Below are 21,868 nucleotides of genomic sequence, written 5' to 3' on the forward strand. Positions count from 1 at the left end.
TATTAAATGTAATATGTAGATTTTATCATTTGATAAAAATAGGCAAAAAAAAAAATCAGTCGCAAGACTCATAATTAAAATTAAATTAAATGCATAAAATTTGCGGATAAAATAAGTCGGTCTCGGGTTCACTTGCCCCAGATGTCCCATCCGAGGGTGCACCGGTTAATTCCTATCGCACCAGCGGCGCAGGTTATTTTTCCGGGAAATGGCGAAAATGGGAATACGAGTAACCTTATCCGTTTGCCCCAGTTGTCTCCACCGCTAACAGTCCGCGCATTCCCTTGGGAAACATTGTGAAAAAGCAGATACAGAATCCAGAGAGAGCAAGAAAAAGCTATGGCCATCGCTACAGCTTCAGCGTCGGCACTGCTGATCAGCCAGTCTTCCAAGCTTTGCTTCTCCAGAGCACAGCTCTCGACGAAAGGGGAGCTAGGGTTCGTTACTTCGCAATTGAGTGGCGTCAAGATTTCGTTCTACAAGAATGTGTTGCCCAAACCAATCGCCGCCCCTTTCCATCCTTCTCTTCAACCTGTGGCCCGTAATCTCTCTTTCTGTCTCTCTCAATACATTTTGCACTGTTCGTAAAATTCGTTATGTGAATCGATTGAATTGCGTGTTTGAAAGTAATTTGTGTAGGTAATGAATTAATACATTCTTCTTGATGGGGGCGCCAGTGTAATGTTTGAGCTTTTATCTTATCCAAATGTGGAGCTTTATAAACCAGAAAATAGACCATACTTTCATATTATAGTTGTTTATACACTAGCTTTCCCGTAACAAAGTATGTTGTTGAATATTGAGTTCATACATTTAAAGATTTCCTTTTGAGTTTCTTTTGTTTTTACTCTTTTGTGGTTGTCTTGTGATTTATAATAAGTTTATTGGATGATGCAGCGAATAGAACTTGAAAACATTTTTGTTAGTTTGATTCAACGTGTTCCTTGTCAGACATGGCGGTTTAGTTTTTCTTGAGGAATGGAAGATAAAATGAGGCTGCATAGTTTAACAATTGAGGCTCAAGAACACAATGGTTAATTTGCCCACAAACTGGGAGGTGAGGGGAAAGACAAGAACAAAGTAGAAGAGAGGTTAATCCTTCCCCTTTCCTCTGCCAAACCATCCAACACATTGTTCTCTGTCCTCCTTCGACTCCTTTTTTTTTTCCCTCCTTCCCCTAAGCCAACCAAGATAAACACTTTAGTCCACAGCACCACCCTAGTCCTATTTGAACCACCACATTCCCCTGTGATCTTGCTCAATGCAGTGTACCCAATCAAAGCAATCCACCTCCCAATCTTTCTGTGCCACTTGTAAGTTGGGTAATTCTTGTCTTAAAAAGGAAGGGATGTTCTTTGATGGTGGTGTGGGGCTAGTTCGCTGTATGTTGGAATGGCTTTTACCATGGGGTAGTTCTTAGACATGATAGTGGGAAGGGTGGCCAAAGTAGCTTCTTGTGCCCCCCTAGGCAATGATATGGGTGATAAAAGTGGATTTGGATGGGGATGGTGGTGGCTTGGTCACTCTATCTTGGTGGTTCGCAACAGCGATGAGAACATGGAGAACCAGGTTTTGTAGGGGTGATAGGGTACTCATGATGTTGAGGTGAGGGAGGAGATATAGAGAGAGGGAGAGAGAGAAAGAGGATATATAAGTGATTTGATCATATTTATGATGTAATTTTTTTGTGTTTGTTTCATTAATGGTTGAGTAATGGGGAGGTCAGTATGTAATTTGCCCAAAATTCAAATACATTTTCCTTATTCTTCTGCAAAGTTTTCCATTCAATTTGTATCACCTGTTCTACTGTCATTTGTTGGAAATCAGTTCCACTGTCATGTTTTGATACATTTTATTTATTTTTTTAAATTGGTGAACTTCACCAATTACCTTAGTTGAATATCTTCAATTCTACCATCATTTGGTGGAAATGAGTTCAAAAATCAGTTCCACTATCATGTCTTGATACATTTGTTTTGCTTAAATGGGTAAACCTCACCCATTATCTCCTCGAAACATTATTCTCTTTGTTTTTGTTGTAGTCTTTGATAAACTAAAATTAGAAATGGAAAATAATTGAGAACAATGGATAAAGTCTTTTTCATAATAGTTATAACATTTATTTTAAAAGCTTTCTATATGCATCTGTAGCGTAACATATTTGTCTTTAGCATTAGTCATTACCACTCTTCCTATACTATATGAACAAAAAAATCATGAAATTTGTTTCCAGGTAGAATCTGTCCATTCACTGGGAAGAAAACCAATAGGGCAAATAAGGTTTCTCACTCAAACCACAAGACAAAAAAGTTGCAGTTTGTTAACCTCCAATACAAAAAAATTTGGTGGGAGGCAGGGAAACGATATGTGAAATTGCGGTTGTCAACCAAGGCAATAAAGACCATAGAGAAGAATGGACTAGATGCTGTTGCTAAGAAGGCTGGGATTGATCTTCGCAAGGAATAGTGAAAGTTTGGCAGTTTTGCCTAATTGTTAGAAAAAAGCATCATCCTTTCTATGTTATTTCCGTGGCAATTTTACAATGCTGAATTTATTGGGTCAGATATAAATCTCCATTTTTATTGATGTCTCTTTTCTGACATCTTTTGTGCCTCTACTTGAGGTGAACTAATTTCTTACTGCTAACTTTTGCAACTAAGATATCCCCTATCCCCACAGCATTAGAGCAAGAATAATTTCTTCCACTGTCCATCTAATTAGTTTAGTGTTTTTGATAGCTTCTGCACAAGAAGAATATTGAATATTTATTTGCTCAACGGTGAATATTAAGTGGCAAATCTGAAGGTGCCTTGTCCAAAGGTCTTAATAATCATGTTGGTGTGAAGGTTGTTAATGGATTGTGCGAAAAAGCAATTAACCCACATCCTTTAATAGTCATTTTACCTTTGTTTTTCTTCTAGTTTGGAAGCAACTTTCTTTCATTTTCTTCTAGTCTATAAACACTCCATCCAAGTAATCACATATTCATCATGTGTTCTCGGAGGGTGTTGGAAGCACGGGGATAATGCACATGGCCTACAGTGTATTCGACTATCTTTCTTTAAATTTTCATTATTTTAATCAGATCAACACTGTCTACCATCTTCAGAGTCTTGATCTCTTGTATGGTTAAGACACTGGTAAAATTTTGAACATAGCAATTTATACCCTAATTGGATTAACAATTATGCTGGTGCTGAAACACTGTATTTCTGTTCCATGACTTGTTAATGAAATGATTCATCTAGCAAATTGTGCAAGTAACTCACTAAGGTTCAAAATATAGAGTAATTTAATGAAGCAAATGAAGAAGTATTGGAGATGTGGAAATGATATCCACCATGATTAAGAATTTGTACATTAGCACAAAGATCTTAGTGCGTTAATAGTTATGGGTAAGAGTCTGTTTTATTCTCTGTGTTTTCCCTTTTTCCGAACTCAGCTTAGCTTCCCTCCTCCAATAATTTTACTTTCGGAGAGGAGAATCTGGAGATAGGAGAAAAGACAGGTTTCTTTGAAGAGAAAAAGAGGAAACCAACTTTATCGCATTTGCTTGGCAAAACTTGTCACAGCTTGAAAGGCACATCCTTACATTTCCAATGTGGCTAAGACAATGAAGACATCGATAAAGCAGAGGCTGGAACGTTACTCTCTCGTGCCAAGAGCTGACTGCAATACGTCTTCAAGGTACTTCTCAGCAGCTTCAACCTCCATTTGTTTGTTTTGAATGGCTAAAGTAGCCAACTCCTTATCCTGCACCAAATACACATGGATGCACATATGTATTTCAGAATACAATGCAGGAAAAATGTGAACAACTATCCAAGTTGAAAGAGAGCATTACAGGAGGCAAGTCATGATAACTTCTGAGTGTATCAATTATGGGCATTTTTCTTTTCTCCAACTCCTTCATATGCTCAGCCATCTCAAACAAACCCCTATGGCTTAATTCTGGACTGTAGCCAATATGATTGAGTACCTTCTGCACTAAAATTCAATATTACCAAAATGACAAACATATTAAACAAATTGATAAACTCCACGAGTAAGTTTGGCAATAAGAAGCTATAATGGTTTTCTTTGCTACCAAGGTTGAAACCTCCTTAGGGGTGAGTCCGGTAAATTTACTTGGTATATACCTGAATGGTAGTAGATGTGGGTTTAAATAGAGCAAAAGAAAAAAAAAAAAAGATACCCTGAAGTTAGCATGTTGTTGCATGTATTGCTGTTCTTTGGCAGCCATAATTGCCAAGTTCTTTTTCCATTTTTCCGTCTGAGCCTCACAGGAAGATGCATCATCCTGCAGTTGTTGAAGGGTTCTATCCAAGAAACAGAAAAGAGAAGGATAATCCCCCTGTAAATGTATTCTATTTTTCCTTTTCATATAAGAATCTTCGATGCTGAAATTACCTTTTGAGATTAGTCAGCCTTGCTATGGCCTTCCGAGTGTGATCAAGTAGATTTTCTGACTCCATCTGTGTTTTATTCCTCGTCTCTGCAACTTCAGCCTTCCTTAGAAACATCTCACCTATTGCTACAAGCAAACTGAATTGTCTCCAAAGTAAGACCTCAGCATCAAAAGCAAAGACTTAAAGAGAAGAACATCCACCAAAACACTCACCCGCCTAGTTCAGTATCTCTTGTACCTAACAAATTTGCCACATTTGCAAGAGCTTCCGCTGATGAAACCACATTTTCCGGCAAGCTCTCTCGTGCCAATCCCGCCGCCTTCAACACTTCGCTGATCCTTGCGGCTGCAGCCGTGAGAATAGGAAAAAAGAAGTTGCTTAATTAGAATGAAATCGTGGAAATAAGTATATCACCAAAAACAACAATCACCTTGCAAACGATATTCTGCTGCTTTCTGGAGGAGATCGCTCTCAATTATCAAAGAAGCTTGAGTTTTCGCTTGGGAACGGCTCGCGAGATTGTGTAGAAACGATACGCTCTGAGGAGTGTATTTGAAATCCGGAACGACTTTACCGGCGGCATCGAACTGAGATGAAAGCCAAGCTATTACTTCTGCAGTCTGATGAAAGTTGAGACTGCTTCCGCCTTCAACCAGTGAATCACCATCGTTTTCTGCAGCAACTACGTCGCTCATTATGCTACTGTTCTCCTTCAAACTTCCTTACGCCTAAGAGAAGCATTCCGAGAGAATTACATACTAATCGACATTTATGCGAAGAATTTTCTTTTCTCGAATAAACAAATTCCAGACGATGAATAGGAATTCATTGCAGCATTGTAAAACAAGAAGGTAGTGATCTTGTTCATGATTTGTGCATACAGACCGTTGATGAATTGAATTGCCAAAACAAAATTGAGAGAATTGTAATTGGATGTTAGAAAGAAAATGGAAGGGCAATTCAATACTCGTGTCCAATCTCTTCTTCTCATTGGTGCATCGTCTTTCTGTTTTTTTGGATCTCAGAAATAGAGGGGGGGAGGGGGGGGGGGGGGATGGCAAATCGGCGAGCAATTCGGATCGAATTTGAAAAATTACCCAAAAGAAAAGCAAAATCAGAAAAATAAATATTATAATCAAGCCAAAGATCATTTGAAGTTGAGTAATTGCAATTAGAGTTGACTAACATTTTGGTTAATTTGAAATAATTGAATCGAATTGATTCAAATTGTTAATTCAGTTCAATTTAAATTGTAAGTTGGTTCGGTTTAATTTTTAATTTTAATTATTTTAATTATTTTTATTTAATATTTATATTAAAATAATTAAAATAATCGAATCGACTCTAACATTAAAAACGACATGATTTTTGTACTTTGATATTTTGATTTTAATGGTTTTTTTTTAATTTTTTCTGTCAATTTAATTTTTCAATTTTTTTTAATTTAAAAATTTATTTAATCAATTCAAGTCAATTCGATTGAATTAGCCATTCACAGAATACGCACCCCTAATTGCAATTTACATGCAATTTAATTAAATCACTTAAAACGTGTGTTTATAGTTATTATTTGTGATTTTCATATAGACATTTTTTATCTATTCATGCCTAACCAACTGGTTTGGCCACCCGAGCCTCAGGTGCGAAACCGGAACCACTCACGTAATCCTCGAGAAAAGGCGGTACGTTTCAACTGTTTTAAACATTCTCTAACCGACTGGTTTGGCTATCGTAACACCCCCTCCCCTTCAGTTTTAAAAATCTCCTCCTCCGTTTCCCACTCTCTCTAGCTCTAGGGTTTGGGTATGGGAGTTTGCAGAAAGGCGGAGCAGAAGAGTCCCGATCTGAAAGGCGAGTCCCGATTGAGATCACGGAGAAGCCTTACGGTGACGATTCGTTGTCCTCCAACTCCGAGGGATGAAGTCGTCGTCGTGGAAGTCCAAGATCTACCGCTTGTTCAACAGAGAAAAACCTGTTCAGACAAGGTGATCTATGGAGGGAAACGTAATTACCTCTCTCTCTCTCTCTCTGTATATATATTGTATATATATAATGTGCAATTGTTTGTTGGTCCGGCGACCTAGGAATATTCGTGCTGGAGACGAGACTTTGATTGTGAGCGTTGGACTTTGACTCGTAATTCTGCTTAAAATGTCTGTGCATAGAATCGCTTAAAGAAAGGTTAAAAACGTAAGCGTACTGGTTATAGCCTTTTAGAATATACCCTAATTTGTTTGTTGTGACAGAGGAACCATTCTACATGATAATGACACTAAGCTCGGTTGTCATCCGCAGAAATCAAGAATGAACACTATACCTTGAATTCGGATATGCTTAGGGTTATATAGATTAACAATATATTCGATCTTTTCCAGTAATTGATTAGACTGAACTGCGTTTAAAATCAGAATTTTGAACCTTTTTAAATTATTAACCAAAGCTTGAACAAAGCTTTAGTTGATTTGGCTCGATTAGTGAAACATTCTATATTTGGTTAATCAAGGCTGTAGAAGTTTGAAGTGCTTTTAGTCTGAGATGGCTCTGTAGTTAGATATGTAGTTTGGTTTTTCTCTGATGTCTATTTGATACTTTTCATTGCACTTCCTGAAATGAGCTTCTGATGGCTTTGGATGCTCATTTAAAACTAATTCATAATTTTCTTTTAGACTTAAAGCAATGATTTGGTAATACATATACATTTATGTGTCATAATGTTTAAGCAAACATGTTTAATTTGAAATACATTCAGATTTGTATTGTAGCTATGGTTAACTGAAGGTGGTAGCCAGTGGCAGCTAATATGTACGCTATAGTTCCTCAGATTAGTGTTGATTGAGTTGTTGTATATATCTTCTGGCTTTGTGCCAAACTCATTCTCTTCCCCTTCTGTTGTATCTTCATAGGTTCCGAAGCCAATCCTTGTTCTCCTACTACATTTATATTCTCTTTCTCCTCCCCTGCTCTTATTCTCATTCAACCTATCCTTGAAGAATTCCTACACGATCCCCGATTTCTTACCTTTTTTTACAATCACAATTCAACACCTTAAAAACTAATTTTCTGATTTCAGGCTGACTTATTGCAAACTGGATCTTTAGCAAAAATGAGTTGGAATGTCTCGAATTGTTGGTGCTGCAGTGTTGTTTGTTGATATTGGCTGGCTGTGATTGTGAGAATGAGCTAGAATGTCTCAAATAAGGCGTCTGCTTGAGCGGAGCTATCCACTTGAGTTCTTTAATGACCCAATCCTCTCATATAATCATGTTCGGTACTTTCTTTAGTTTCCCTCTAATCTTTTTTGCTGCTGAACGAAATTCTTGGATAGGGTTTCTTCTCTTACACGAAAATTTATGGGCCTGTTTGATTTCATTGTCATTTTCAATTTTTCATTCTTGGTTTCAAGATTTTGGAATGAAAAACTGTTCATTGTTTCTATTTTTTTTTTTCCAAAAAAAAAAATAATACCTCTTAAATTTTGGGAAAAAGTAAAAATGCCTATAAGGTGTTCCATGTTGGGTTGATTTTTGTTCCAATCCTACCGTTTCTATTCTGAGCAATGAGCATTAGGTTGCAATGCCATAGACTAAACAACGTGAGACCACAACCTGTGGACCCTAATGGTAATTGATTATTCAACCAAAGTAGTCAAGAGTGAAAGGCGCCCTTAAGGCGCTATGATATTTTATGTTATATGCCTCAGATGAACAATCAATATTTTCCAAGCAAAGACAAAATGTAGCAGCAGATAGATTAGGTTGAGTTTGCTTTTCTCTACTTGATTTCTTAATTTTCCTCTTACTGTAAGATTCTCTGGGACATTCACATGCCTTCTCTGATTTTCAGAGACAACAATCTTTTGTTTTCATTTTTTTTCCCATTTTTTCCTTTGTTAGCCTAGGCGAGTGCCTGAGGGCCTCAATCCCTCTGCTGAGGTGCTGTAGGCGGCGCTTGAGTGAAGAAGCCTCGCCTAGCAATATGCAAGGCCCATGGCACCTTGCGTCACCCGAGTGCCTAGGCGGGCGCCCCTCTCACCTTTGACTACACTCTGCTCAACCTCTTGGTGTCCATCAGACAAGACACAACACTGCATAGGGAGCCTTTGATGGTAAGGAAGTAAAATTATCAAGTTGTAGCCTAACTCCAAGGTTCAAGTAGACGGATAACTTCTCTTTCTTTTTATTTTATTTTTTCTGAATAATTATTCTCAAGCATCTTTGGTAGTGCACTCACTTTTAGTATTAAGGAGAAAATTGAAGTATTAATTATTTGTTTTTTTCAATTAGTTAAAGGAATCAGCTTTGTTCAATGCTTTGGAGGATTAACTGACCGTGGCTTGTGCAAGGTCTTTTGTTCCATTTGTATATGATGGTTCTTCTGATTTTTGGCCTTCATTTTGAAATTTGTTATGGGATACATATTTACATTTCTTTTTGAAATGCAGTGTAGGATGCCTCAAACGTATGATCGGGAAGTAGGTGTAAATCTGGAGAAGGGTTTTGCTGCTAAGACAAACAAATCCATTTCCAAAATAAGCAGGGGAAGAACTTCATATAGGTAATTGTTTGTTAATAATCGTTTGATACCACTTGATTGTCAGTAAGAAAGGTGAGATGTAGGTTGAGCAACTTTAAAAATATCTAAACTTGCTCATTGAAGTAGTCTCATGAACTCATTTTTTCAAGAGGGACCAAGGGAAGACGACTTGCTCCTGGGGTCAACTCGTGAGAGTTTATTCCATACACAACTATTCTGGACTTAACCTTCTTGACTACTCCTTGTTTGTCTGACAAATTGGGTAGGCCTCAGATTGGGCAACTCGGGGTTCTGCCCAGTAATAACAGAGACCTTAACTTGCTTAGGCCATATTTATAATAATAATAATAATGATAATAATAATAATAATAAATCATCTCCAATTCTCCACTTCCCTCTTTTTTGAACCCTACCTCAAAAACCACGCTTATCATCGAATGACTTTCCAATCCTCCAAACCCGCAATTGGATATCCAATAAAAAGGATGCGAACAAGATTGATGATTCATTTGCAGGGAAAGCAATGGTCGAAATCAAGAACCAATATGCAGTGTTTTATGCCAAGGTTCTTAGTTTAAAAGAAATACCGCAAGGCCTGGCGAAAGACAACCAGACAAGGATAAGGCAGAAATTCGACTCTACATGTGGCCGCTCGCAGTTGCACTTGGCTCTCGGTTTTATTTATTGAATCGATTGTACGGACAACTGTAATGCTTTTGGTCCCATTTCCTTTGTATCGTGATATGAATGCTTTTTGTCCCTTTTTATTTGTATCGTGATATTGGTGCCGTCCAAATCAGCCGATTGGGTTAACCATCGGGTTATCATGGTTAAAAATAATGAAGACTTGATTAAAAAAAAAAAACTAATAAATCATTAATGGCCTCCAGGAGGGCCGTCTTTCAAGGGACAGCACGAGTTTACACGAACTGTGGGCCAGTAGAGAGATGGTATCATGACTGGCCCCGTTTTAATGGGCTTGGGATCTTTATTCATCCCAGTTAATTGGGCCGTAAATAGTCGACGGGTGGGCCTCAAGTACCTGTGACACGGGCAGACATTGTCGGCTGGTTGAATGACGTGGCAACACAGTGGCATCTGGTCAGATGAGGTGAGGCGCATAAAGGCAGCCAACTGACGTCGCCTGGGCCCTGGCAATGAAGTGGGCCACCAAAATAATATCCGGCCCATTATGCTGACACTGGCGGCTGGTCTAGTGACGTGGAAATACAACGGCGGCCTGCACGATGATGCGGCACAACATCGGCTGCGGGGCCTGTTTAGTGCGCCACCAACATCGGCCGCCCACTTCCCTTCAGCCCAGTCAATTGCGCCGAAAATCGCCCCATTCTGCTGACAATGGCGGGCGGCCCGGTACGATATGACGTGGGATGACATTGGCGGCTGGGCCTGTTGAGTGGGCCGACAACTTCTGTCCGCCCCATTCTGCTGAAATGGCGGATGGTCGGGTGACGTGGCACTGCAGCGGCGCTCGACCTGTGGAGTGCGCCGGCAACTTCCGTTGGGCTCAATTACTCGGTCCCAGAGTTGGCCCATTAGGAAGACAGGCAGCCTGCCCGGTGATCGGGTGACATGGCACCACATTGGCTGGTGGGCCTATTGAGACGGCCGCCAATCGGGTGACGTGGCACTACAATAGCGGCTGGACCAGTGAACCTGCCGCCAATGTGGGCCGACAACTCCCCATGGGCCAGTTAATTGGGCCCTGATACCCAGTTGGGCTGACAATGGAGGCTTTTCAGCTGGTCGGGTAACGTGGCACCCAACGGCGGCTGGGACTGTTTAGTCAGCCGGCCATGGGGGCCGACAACATTCCTACGGCCCAGTTAATTGGGCCCTGGACCAGCCCACTTGGAATGCCAGCCTGTCAGCTGGTCGGGTGACGTGGCACTTCAATGGCTGCAGGGCCTGTTAAGTTGGCCGCCAAACGGCTGAAATGGCGGTACAATTGCGGCTGGGCCTGTTAAGCCTGTCGCCAATGTGGGCCGACATCTCCCCATGACAAAAAATTGGGCCTGGTATCGGCCCACTTGGGTGACAGGGGCGGCCCGTGGGCTGATAGGGTGACCTGGCACCCCAATGGCGGCTGGTCTGGTGAGTCGGCCGCCCATCAGTTGACGTGCAACTACAATGGCGGCTGGCCCCGTCAACCTGGCCGCCAATATGGCCCGACAAATCCCCTACAGCCCAGTTAGTTGGGCCCAGAATCGGCCCATTTGGGAGACAATGGAGGCTAGGCCTGTTGAGTTGGCGGCCATCCTAGGATAACTTCCCTACGGCCCAGTTCTGCCCCGAATCGGCCCGTTTGGCAGACAATGGCGTCTGCAGGCTGGTCGGGTGACCTGGCGCAACAATGGCGGCTGGGCATGTTGGGTCGGCCACCAATATGGGCCTACAACTCAACTACGGCCTGGGTATTGGGCCAGAATACGGCCCATTTTCTGATAAAGGCGTCCTGCGGGGTGACGCGGCAGTGCAATGGCGGCTGGTCGGCCAGTGGGACCGCTCCCGCCTGGCCCACTCTTCTAGACTGCCCTCGCATTGGCGGTTGGTCGGGTGACGCGTCACGACAACGGCGGCCGGCCCGAGATCGGCCCATTCTATTATACATCTACAGCTGTTCTGGAAACCTGGGCCTAGTTTGACAGCTGGATCCATAGCTGATGGATCGACGAGGATATCAGACGACTATTGGGCCGACATTCTAGCAGCGCGGGCCTGCTTTAGCAAGTCCGCAAGTTACCGATTGGCCCCATTATAATATGATGCCAGCCGAAGATACACATGGCTCGGTACGTGTAAAATCTCAGTAAAGCTGTGGGCTCCCGAATGAAGTGTCACTACTTTGTAAATATATATATATAAGCAACAACAACACTTCCAGTACTTCCCAACCATTCTAAAAATATATCAAATAATTGAACAAATTAAATTCTGACTGAATAACACGTCCCACACACTCCGACGTCGTAATAGCTGTGTTCAGTACATGGAATCTGTCTCCAGACGGCAACGTTTACCCATGGACCTCAAATCTGAGAGAGCGCACAAGTACCCCCGTTTACTAGCTGGGGTTCATACCTGTTGAGCCCCTTGGATCGCATAAGTGGCTCCTGCATGTCAGTTTCATTGGCGAGGAAGCCAACACAAGATTTCCAACAAAGGGTGCACGTTTAATTTTATTAAAACAGATTACAGTTTCTCCCCTCTTTTTTTGGTTTTCCGGAGAGAAGCTTGAAAAGGAAAGGCATAAGCACTACTTATGAAAAAGTAATCTTCCATGCATCTTTTTGTGCTCAAGAGTATAATCTAGAGAACATTGGTGGGGCTATAATCTACAAGAACCAAGTTTCTCAGAATTTTTTAGATGATTATCCTAATATTCCATGGAAACAAGGTACTAAAAATTTGAATCGCCGGCTTAGGCCCTTCCCTCAGGCTGGCACCCACAAATGAAGCCAACACATAGCGACAGTCCTTTTTGTAGCCAATCCAAATTTATTTGTTCATTTGTTCTTGTATTTTTGTTCCTTTAAATTTGATTCCAGAATAAAACAGTATCCCCACTCCAAAATAAATAAATTAAATTAAATAAACTGAAGGAAGTGGGTGGGGGCGAGGGCATTATGGGAAGAGTATTTGTCCCTAAACACGTTTTGGCCTTCTAAATCTAATATCCCTACTAGCTTATGTACGATGAAATTATTACATATGCTTACCAAAAGAGCCTCTCATGCACTGGTCTTTTCTGATGCGTAAGCAAAAAAAAAAAAATCTTTTTTTTTTTTTTTTTTGAATTCTACCTCTTTCCTGTGGTATCTCTTCTCTGGAAGTAGGGTACCAATAATTTGATCCATTCACCAGCCAAAAATGCCAGTCACTTATTGCTACTACTTGCAGTTTCCATGTTCTCGATGATGTTCTCGATGAAGCCATTACATGTAAGCCAAGTTCCAATCAAGTCATTTAACCCAATATCTAGTACAATGAATGATTCATGTTACAGCAAAATTTTGGATAACACTTACAAGTGGACAATGTGCAAATGAGATTAGATGGATAAAGAAGTTATTGCTGTGCAGATAACAACGGCAGCATGGACATGATTCAAGGTAGGTAATCAGAGGTGATGATTATGTTTATGTCAGTTGCAAGTTTAAAGTAAATTCTACCCCTGATGGTCTAACAAATGAAAAGGCAATGAAAGGTAAAACCTTCAACTAGAAAACACTACAATACAAGATTCAATCATCATAATTGTAATATGTAAGGCAATGGTAGCAAAATGAATTTGAATCAACACAAATAACATCATTCAGAGCTTTAATGGCAAAGAATCCCAAAGGTTGAGAACTTAAGATAGTGAAACCCAATTTCAGAGCTTGGGTGTTCTCCAAAGGTTGAGAACTTAAGATAGTGAAACCCAGATATGATTTGGTCACTTTCGCTATTTGCATGCCTTATGCACAATTTTGATAAGTCCTTGCAAAATAAATAAATATGTCAAATTATCTTATTTATTAGATAGAAAATAGATGAAAATATGATAATATTTGACATATTTAACCACTAATCATTAAGTGGTTAGAGGGTTAACTAACGGTACTATTTTACTGTTATGTTAGTTAGGTGTTTTGTTATATTGTTAAGAGTTGCTGTTATAGTTGTTGTTAGAGGCTCTATAAGAGACCTACAGCTAAAAGGAAGGATCATCGAAAATAATAAGTTCTTTACTTTTAATACTCTCTCTTGACTTTCTCTTGTTCTTCATTTTCCTCATTCTATTTGTTCTTCCTAAATTCATTTCTTTTTTCTCGGAATTCAATTCGAATTCCCTCACTTGCCCAGCCCACAACCAGAGGGCTTAACAAGTGGTATTAGAGCCAACGATTCTTGGCCATGGTTCTGACTAATTCCAGTTGCGACTCCGATGAACTCAATTGAATTTCGAGAATCTTGGTTCGGAATTAAACGCAAGATAGGAGCAAGTTCAAGCGGCAATCTTGATTGAAGCTGGGAGCGAGGAACCCAACGTACTGTAGTGATCCACAGCGATTAGCTTTGAATTGTGGATTACCGATCCATAGCAGATGAAGACGCAATCGACGATTGGGTGCAAAATTGAACGAGTTGCAAGAGGCAATTCAAGAAGCAGCAAATTTCGGTGATTTCGAAAAATTCAAAGTTGGGGTTCACGGCTTCAAGGCATGATCGAAGGCAAAGGCAAAGTGTTGACGTACGCAAACAAGAGCAACATTAACGGACGCCAGCAAGAGAGCGACCCAAGACAAGGCAAAACTAGATGAAGCAACTCGACCCAAGATGAGGCAAAACTGACGAACACAACGCAACCCAAGACGAGGCCAGTGTTATTAAAGGCCCAAGGCGCACTAAGGCGCAAAGGGTCTTGGAGCCTGAGGCGCAAGGCGAGGCGTGCGCCTGGCAGGTGTAAAGCGCATGTTGACTAAGAAGAAAGAAAAATATACTTCTTAATTGAATAATAAGTCATAAAATAGATCCTAATCACATATCAACATTTATGTTATCAAAAAATTCAAGAATTCAACATATATTAAATAAATCACAACATAAACATACTTCAAGAAGAAGCAGCAGTAGGCATCAACAAATAAAAATTAAAAAAAAAAAAAAAAGAACTGAAGAAGAAGAACTACAACAACAACAACAAGAGGAAGAGAAGAAGAAGAAGAAGAGAAGAAGTAGCAGCAGCATAAGAAAGAAGAAGAAGAAGCAGAGGAAAAGAAGAAGAAGAAGAAAAAGAAGCAAGCTAGTAGTAGCAGCAGCGTAGTAAGAAGAAGAAGAAGTTTAACAGCAACGGAAGAAGAAGAAGTTTAGCAGCAGCAGAAGAAGAAGAAGTTTAGTAGCAGCAGCGTAGTAAGAAGAAGAAGAAGAAAAAGAAGAAGACGAAGTTTAGCAACAGCGGAAGAAGAAGAATGTTTAAAAAATAAAACATGCTGAAAAATCAGTTGTGCCTGATGGATGTGCGCCTGAGGGAGGTGTGCCTGAAGGGCCTAGGCGCGCCTGGCTGGATCTCGCCTCGCCTGGGCATGGCAAGGCGAGATGGCTGCGCCTTGAGGGGCCTTGCGCCTAGGAGCGCCTTTAACAACACTGGACGAGGCAAAACTGACAAACGCAAGCAAGGGCAGTGACCAAAGTGGTGAATTGCGATTAAGGAAAATGGGCGAAGAGCACCAAGATGAAGTAATTGGAGGTTAGGATGGAAGCGTTGGAGTTTGGGATGTCACAAACTCAAGAGGCGATGGTTCAAAGCAGGGAGGAGATGGCGATTTTGAGGGAATCGGTACGGAGGGAATCGGAGAAAAATCGGGAGGCTTTGGAGCAGTGTAAGGAAACCATGGAGTAGTATGGGCAGAGGCTCAACAGCATGCCCATCATGTTGTCCTCCTTGCCTCAATTACGGTTGTCTCTAGATTTTTTGCCACGGCAGACCTATGATCCACTTCTGCCACATCAGGGCAGTTGTCCAAGAACTCAGGGGGTTCTTGAGGTAGAGGACCAGCCTACCGGAGAGCAGGAGATGCAGGTTAGGAATTTCCCGCCTTTGGCTCATAACCATCCACCCATGCCAAGATTGGAGATTCCAATGTTTGATGGGATGAAACCAAGATGGTGGGTAAGGAGATGTGAAAGATTCTTTCAATTCTATAGGGTATCGAAAGAGCAAAGGATAAACTTGGTTGCGACTTATTTGAATGATACAACCGATTCTTGGTGTCAAGACTAGATCCAAGATGAGGGAAATCAAGGGAGTTGGGTAGAATTCGCTAAAGAGTTGTGTAAGCGATTTGGTGAAAGAAGCATGGCCGATGTGATCGAGGAATTTAGTAAATTAAAGCAAGAAAGGTCAATGGTGGAGTATCAAGCAAAGTTTGAAGAATTGAGATATATTGTGTACTGTGCAACTAGGATTGAAATAATAATATTTGGTGTCTAATTTCATCAGGGGCTGAGGGAAGAATTGCAACCAATGGTGAAGATGATGATGCCTACATTCGTAAGGCAGGCAACAGAGAAGGCAAAGCTATAAGAGCTCACATTGGAAGCGATCTGCAATAAGTACACAATGGCGGTGGATATTCAGCCTTTGTTCTTTCAACCAATGGAAGTGGATCAAGTGAACGTGAATCCTAAGATTTTTCCTAACCTTGATACAACCAAATCAATTACTATGGAGTGGTGACAGAAGTTAGGATTATGTTATAAGTGTGGAGACAAATTCAGCCCTAGCCATCGATGTCAAAAACAATTGCTTAACATGGAAGGAATAAAGGATGAAAATGAAGAAGAATAACAGTCGAGAATTAGGTGACGAAGAAGGCATTGTTGTTCTAAATTCTTGGGGACAAGAATTGTTTGAAGGAGAGGTAGAGTGTGCAAATGGGTCGGGCAGCCCATGGGCCCGCCTCCCACCCCACCCCAGCCCAATGCTGTAGCAAACGGGACGGGCCAGCCAAGCCCCAAGAATGCAGGTCGGGCTGAGCTAGTCCTTTGTGGCCCGTAGCTCGGCCCACCAAAATGGCATGGCCCAGGGAACATGGCAATTCAATATAATTATCAAACCAAATTGAATTTCAAATTGCAAGGAATAATTTCAAATTCAAATTGCTTTCACTATTATAAGCGATTGTTAAAGTTGTTCAGTCACAAAAATTGCTTTCACTACCTTATTCTCTTGCTGATACACTATTTTATAAGTTGTCCTACTCTGTTACTATCTTGTTAATTACTATACTTTCTAATGTCTCAATATATTTGATTGTTTTCATTACTCTACATTTACAATCATGTCTTCCCGTCGCTCCCTCACTACTCGTAGAAATGATCCTTGTAATGCTTCTTCCATGGAGCACCCTCGAGCCAGTACATCTTCTACAAACCCCCAACGATCTTCTATTCCATCCCCAATGGGACCACTCCCTTATGATTTTTTTAACAATTGGAGTGGCAATCAATGGGCATGGTCACACCCATCATTTACTGAATCAGAAACACAACTTCTCGAATCACAAGAAGTTGGTCACACCCATCTTCTACAAATGTTTGTTAACCCCCCACCTCTACCAACTGAGCAACCCTCACCAAATGAGAGTTAGACCTCCTCAAAACAACCAAATAAGGAATCATCCAACTCACAACGCAACTCCAAGCGACAAAGAACTAATAATATATGGCAGGTGTTCGAGATCATTAATTTAGTCGGGAAGGGTCAAAGAGCTCTATGTAAATTTTGTAAAAAATACTACTCATACCAATTAGGAGGTAGGACTAAACACTTGATGATACATGCCTTGAAACATGATAATGGCGGCCTAGACACAACGCTTACACAATTGCAACAAGGTAAGGGTTTGATTTTTCGATATAATAGAGAACTTGATAAATCTAGCTTAGCAAAACTAATAATTAAAACCGAATCTTCTTTTTTGTTTGCAGAGAATGCAATGTTTAAATGGTATTGTAAAAATGCATTACAACCTGCAGTTAGGGGTTTTTCACGAAAGACTATAAAAAATGAAGCGATGAAGTTATATCTAGAATATTTAGAACAATTAAGAAATACATTTAATGGAAATGTGTCATTAACGTCAAATATTTGGTATGATGTTATGACAAATAACCACTATATGTGCGTCACCATATATTGGATTGATGAAGAATGAAAATTTCAACAAAAAAAATAATCAAATTCATAGAATTAGTAGAACAACATAGGGGTAATTTAATTGCAAGTAAAATTCGAGAGACCAATTATAATTACAATATTAGTGATAAAATAATGACAATCTCATTTGATAATGCGAGTAACAATGGTTCTGCCATTGAACAACTAAAACGCGCATTCCATTAATTTTAGATGGACAATTGTTTCACAATAGATGTACATGTCATATTCTAAACTTATGTGTACAGGATGGTCTACAAGTATATAATGAGGCATTAACTAAAATAAGGGGTGTTTTGGCTTTAATTCGAAGTAGTGAATCTCGTTCCCGAGAGTACAAATATTTTCTGGTTGTAAATATCCTACCACACATTTTTATTCGAGAAATATTTCCTATTATTAGTTGTTTTGCAGAACATAGGAATTCAAATATATATGGACAATTTCTAACCCTCATGGAAAAAAAAATTAGAAAATATTGGACTAATATACCACTATTATATCTTATGGCAATTGTATTAGATCCCACACAAAAGTGGAAAGGTGTTGAATATTTTTTGGAGTTTTACGAAGCGATTATGGGGGTTGACACAAGAAATAAAAACAAAAGTTTGAAATTTAATTTTTGAAATGAATAATTTCTATGAGTTCTGTTTTGGTAATAAACCAAGTAGTGAAAATTCTTATTCACAAGGGAAGTCTAAGAGATTCTTAAAATGGGGTGGTCCGCATACTTCAAATCAAAAAAAACAAAAGGCAATCCACAAACATCTAGTGGGTTTAACGAACTTGAATTCTATTTAAATAAGATATCTTCATTTTCTGATGACCAAATTAATACATTTGATATTTTGTCATGGTGGCGTCAAAATCAACACACGTATCCAGTGTTGGCCACCATGGCCCAAAATCTACTAACCCCCCCCCCCCCCCCTCTCGTGTCCACAGTGTCATCGGAGTTGGCTTTTTCTGCAAGAAATATGGCACTCAACCCAAAGAGATCAAGATTGCAACATATAACATTGAAAATGTGTGTATGCTTTAAGGATTGGTTGGATGTTAAATTTGACGAACAAGAGATAGATTTGCACGATGAATCTAGCGAAACTACAGGGTCATCTACAGCACAGTGATTTTCCCTCTTAAAGTGAATACGCCCTACAATTATTAGAAAATTTGAGCTGGAAATCGAAATAGGAAAAATAAGGAGGAGATTTGAACAGGAAGAAGGAATGGCTACATCAAATCAAAGGAAAAATCAAAAGAGGAGATTTGGCCCGCAAAGATGGCATGGCCCTACTTGCAAGCCCCCAGCCCGGCCTAGCCCACCTTGGCCCGTTTGTTAAGGGCCATAGGGCCGTGCCAGGCCCCCATTGCCCGGCCCAACCCACAAAATGGGTGGGTCAGGCCCGGCTCGGCCCACCCATTTTCCAACTCTAAGGGGAGGGGATTGTCACAACCTTAGGGGTAAGTCAGTAAATGATCAGCAATAACCGCTTGTATGAACCGTTACTTGCTAACTAGGTGGGGTTAAGTGGTTAGAGGGTTAGCTAGCTAACGATATTGTGTTGTTGTTATGTTAGTTCGGTGTGTTGTTATATTGTCAACATTGTTGTTATGGTTGTTGCTAGAGGCTCTATAAGAGACCTACAATAGTAAGAGGAAGGATCATTGAGAATAATAACAAGCTCTTTACTTTCAATACTCTCTCTTGACTTTCTCTCGTTCTTCCTTTTCCTCATTCTATTTATTCTTCCTAAATTCTTTTCTTCTTTCTCGGAATTCAATTCGAATTCCCACAATTGCCCAGCCCACAATCAAAGGGCTTGACAAAATATAATCTGCCTCCCTTGCCCAATTTATTTGGTCTGGGAATCCAGCACATCTGCTTGATCGTAATCGTTTGGAACTCGTCTTTTGGATGGACTTTTTCTGTGTTTCAGATCTTCGGGAATTTTTCCCAGTTCATGACAAGCACCTCTAGACTCCAGATTTGGACTTATATTAGTTTTGATCTTGGTCAATGCCCCCAAAGACATTTAATCTTCCTAGCGATCTCAACTCTGGTGACTAGATCAACAATCCTATCTGAGATATCTGAGAATGGTCCAAAGAGACCAAATCAGTTATTCAGGCTGGCCACTCCCCATCATCAATAGGTATAGGTATATATTTAATATTCCTGCCAAGTTTGGGGCAGACAGTGTTTTCAAAAGCAGTGCAATGGACACTCTTAACCGAAGGGAAGCCCGCATGAAATAAAGAGAGTAAACTTTTAGAAGAATCAATAATTTAAATTTAAAAAATCATTAAAAAACTAAATAAGAATGAGGGCCGAAAATTTAAGAAAATATGAGATGCCATTTTTCATTTATATTTTAGACCTGTTTACAAGTTCATACAATCATAGCCAAAAAAACACAAGGGGAAAAAAATCATCCCTAATTTATAATAATCCCCAATCAATCAACCCCCAATTTACAGTAATCTTTAATCAATCAATCAACAATCTCAAATTTACAACAACCAGAAAAAAAATAGCAATCCCTAATTTACACCTAATTGCATGTTCTTTCAATATTTATTGCTCAATAAATACAACTAAGTCTTCGTTTTTTCTTTAATGTAGATATGATTTTATTTAGATCTTTGTAAGATCTGATAACAGCTTTTTTTGGGAAAACATTCCATACAAGCAGCCACACCATGCAAAAATTTAACAAACCCAACTATTCGCAGTGTCTGACCAAAAAAAAAAAAGTGTATTTCTAAAGTGCAATTTTAAGTGCTTTGAAGCTCGGGTAAAAGCGCAAGTTAAGCGCACTTTAATCGCATGGCGCTCAACTAAAGTTACTGAGATTCACACACAAAAAGCCCTGAATGTGCAGAGCTTTGCACTTAAAGCACACTTTTTTAAACACTAGGCAGAGTAAACTACAAACCATAACATATTCCATGCACGCTTCAAGTTTTTTCGCAATTCCCCCCATAATTGATTGAGTCAATCCAAAGCACTTCTGATTCAGATTTGGTCTCAAACCAACTTTGAATTATATCTATTGCTATAATCTTTGCTTAAACTATTCTATCGATTCCAAATTCTCTCAAAGGAAATCCTAAACCTTAGGATCACTGTCAGGCAAGCCATCCCAGACCCTGCCTAAGATTGTATTTCTTTCTGCAGTTCTTTCCTTACCCGATTCTCTTAGTCCCAGACTATTTCGATTAATTTCATCCTAAACCCTTTCGATTTGGGGAACCTGCGCCAAAACCTAATCAGGTTATATCCGTTTTCAGTAATTTTCTATACCTAATGTTGATCGAGGCCATTCTGTGAGAGCTAGGGCGAGAAGAATCCGCTTTTTCCGAGTCGTTCCTATCCATTCAAAGCACATCCACTCCAACCTCGCCTCCAACAGAATGATAAAGTAGCCAGCCACACGCCTCACATTATAACTAGATGCATCAAATACGGCAATTTTCGGTAACCACCAAAAACATCAACAACTTATCATAAATTCGACGACACAACTTTACAGAGAAAACGAAATACCTCAGAATTTGAAACCAAATCGAGATCGTTGGCGAGCGAGAGATCCGACGCCAGGGTTCGAATGGGCGAAACTGTGAGAAAAGGCGATGGGGCGAATGGTAGATCCCAACCTTCTCCTCTTCGTCTTTGTCGTCATCGTGGCGTAGATCGAGCACGACGTGTCGATGCCTTCTTTTAAATTCGTGGTTGAATTCCACGTTACTCGATTTCTTGCCCTTCTCTCTCTCTCTCTCTCTCTCTCTCTCTCTGCGCGCGTGTATTTTATGCTTCCGAAGCGGGAAATGAAATTTTAAGGCGGTTCTAATAATAATAATAATAATATAATATAAACTAGTTAATCCTTTATTTAAAATTTTTATTCAAATTATTTATACAAATATGAGTATATTTTTAAATAAATATATTAAAAATAAAAAATTCAAAACTGATTATAATCCATTGGAACCAAACCAGATCAATCAGTTTTATCCAATCTAATTACAACACTAATTCATCTAGGATTTAGAATTCTTAAAAATCTCAAACACCTCAATTCCTAGTAGTGGTTTTATCCTTTTATCTAAAATTAGTGATAAATTCGTGCGCTGCACGGAAGAGTTTAATTTAAAAATAAAAGATTAAACTTGTTATTTTAAATAATTCTAACAT

General features: G+C 39.8%; 3 protein-coding genes across 5 annotated transcripts; 2 read left to right on the plus strand and 1 right to left on the minus strand.

Annotated features, from left to right (window-relative positions):
- The first annotated feature begins 212 nt into the window (after positions 1-212).
- LOC127799012 (50S ribosomal protein L28, chloroplastic) lies at positions 213-2,586 on the plus strand. Its single transcript, XM_052332688.1, has 2 exons — positions 213-541; positions 2,234-2,586. Exons 1-2 carry the CDS (start codon positions 340-342, stop codon positions 2,464-2,466), a joined length of 435 nt encoding a protein of 144 aa, XP_052188648.1. The 5' UTR covers positions 213-339; the 3' UTR covers positions 2,467-2,586.
- A 696-nt stretch (positions 2,587-3,282) lies between these two features.
- LOC127799011 (AUGMIN subunit 1-like) lies at positions 3,283-21,462 on the minus strand. 2 transcript variants are annotated; one of them, XM_052332685.1, is made up of 7 exons: positions 21,221-21,462; positions 4,840-5,137; positions 4,622-4,754; positions 4,411-4,545; positions 4,196-4,319; positions 3,845-3,982; positions 3,283-3,753 (listed from the first exon to the last, which is right to left on the minus strand). In XM_052332685.1, exons 2-7 carry the CDS (start codon positions 5,102-5,104, stop codon positions 3,646-3,648), a joined length of 903 nt encoding a protein of 300 aa, XP_052188645.1. In that variant the 5' UTR covers positions 5,105-5,137; positions 21,221-21,462; the 3' UTR covers positions 3,283-3,645. The 2 variants fall into 2 exon arrangements, with proteins under 2 accessions (XP_052188645.1, XP_052188646.1); XM_052332686.1 differs by lacking the exons at positions 4,411-4,545; positions 4,622-4,754; positions 4,840-5,137; positions 21,221-21,462 and having other exon boundaries at positions 3,845-3,987; positions 4,196-4,312.
- On the plus strand, positions 6,115-9,828 carry LOC127799013 (uncharacterized). 2 transcript variants are annotated; one of them, XR_008022514.1, is made up of 3 exons: positions 6,115-6,413; positions 8,851-8,963; positions 9,458-9,828. XR_008022514.1 is itself a non-coding variant. In XM_052332689.1 (3 exons), exons 1-3 carry the CDS (start codon positions 6,215-6,217, stop codon positions 9,513-9,515), a joined length of 351 nt encoding a protein of 116 aa, XP_052188649.1. In that variant the 5' UTR covers positions 6,117-6,214; the 3' UTR covers positions 9,516-9,822. The 2 variants fall into 2 exon arrangements, 1 of the variants encoding a protein (XP_052188649.1); XM_052332689.1 differs by having other exon boundaries at positions 6,117-6,394; positions 9,458-9,822.
- Positions 21,463-21,868: the final 406 nt, after the last annotated feature.

Source organism: Diospyros lotus, chromosome 4, assembly GCF_014633365.1.
Source record: "Diospyros lotus cultivar Yz01 chromosome 4, ASM1463336v1, whole genome shotgun sequence".
NCBI lineage: Eukaryota > Viridiplantae > Streptophyta > Magnoliopsida > Ericales > Ebenaceae > Diospyros > Diospyros lotus.

Excerpts from the sequence above, each read along its gene's own strand:
- LOC127799013 (XM_052332689.1), top strand. The coding sequence starts at position 6,215 with ATGGGAGTTTGCAGAAAGGCGGAGCAGAAGAGTCCCGATCTGAAAGGC. Across the intron at positions 6,395-8,850 it reads GAAAAACCTGTTCAGACAAG|TGTAGGATGCCTCAAACGTA; the intron begins GTGATCTATGGA and ends TTTGAAATGCAG. Across the intron at positions 8,964-9,457 it reads AGGGGAAGAACTTCATATAG|GGAAAGCAATGGTCGAAATC; the intron begins GTAATTGTTTGT and ends ATTCATTTGCAG.
- LOC127799011 (XM_052332685.1), bottom strand. The coding sequence starts at position 5,104 with ATGAGCGACGTAGTTGCTGCAGAAAACGATGGTGATTCACTGGTTGAA. Across the intron at positions 4,320-4,410 it reads AGGCTGACTAATCTCAAAAG|AACCCTTCAACAACTGCAGG; the intron begins GTAATTTCAGCA and ends TTTCTTGGATAG. Across the intron at positions 3,754-3,844 it reads GTTATCATGACTTGCCTCCT|GATAAGGAGTTGGCTACTTT; the intron begins GTAATGCTCTCT and ends TATTTGGTGCAG.
- LOC127799012 (XM_052332688.1), top strand. The coding sequence starts at position 340 with ATGGCCATCGCTACAGCTTCAGCGTCGGCACTGCTGATCAGCCAGTCT. Across the intron at positions 542-2,233 it reads TTCTCTTCAACCTGTGGCCC|GTAGAATCTGTCCATTCACT; the intron begins GTAATCTCTCTT and ends ATTTGTTTCCAG.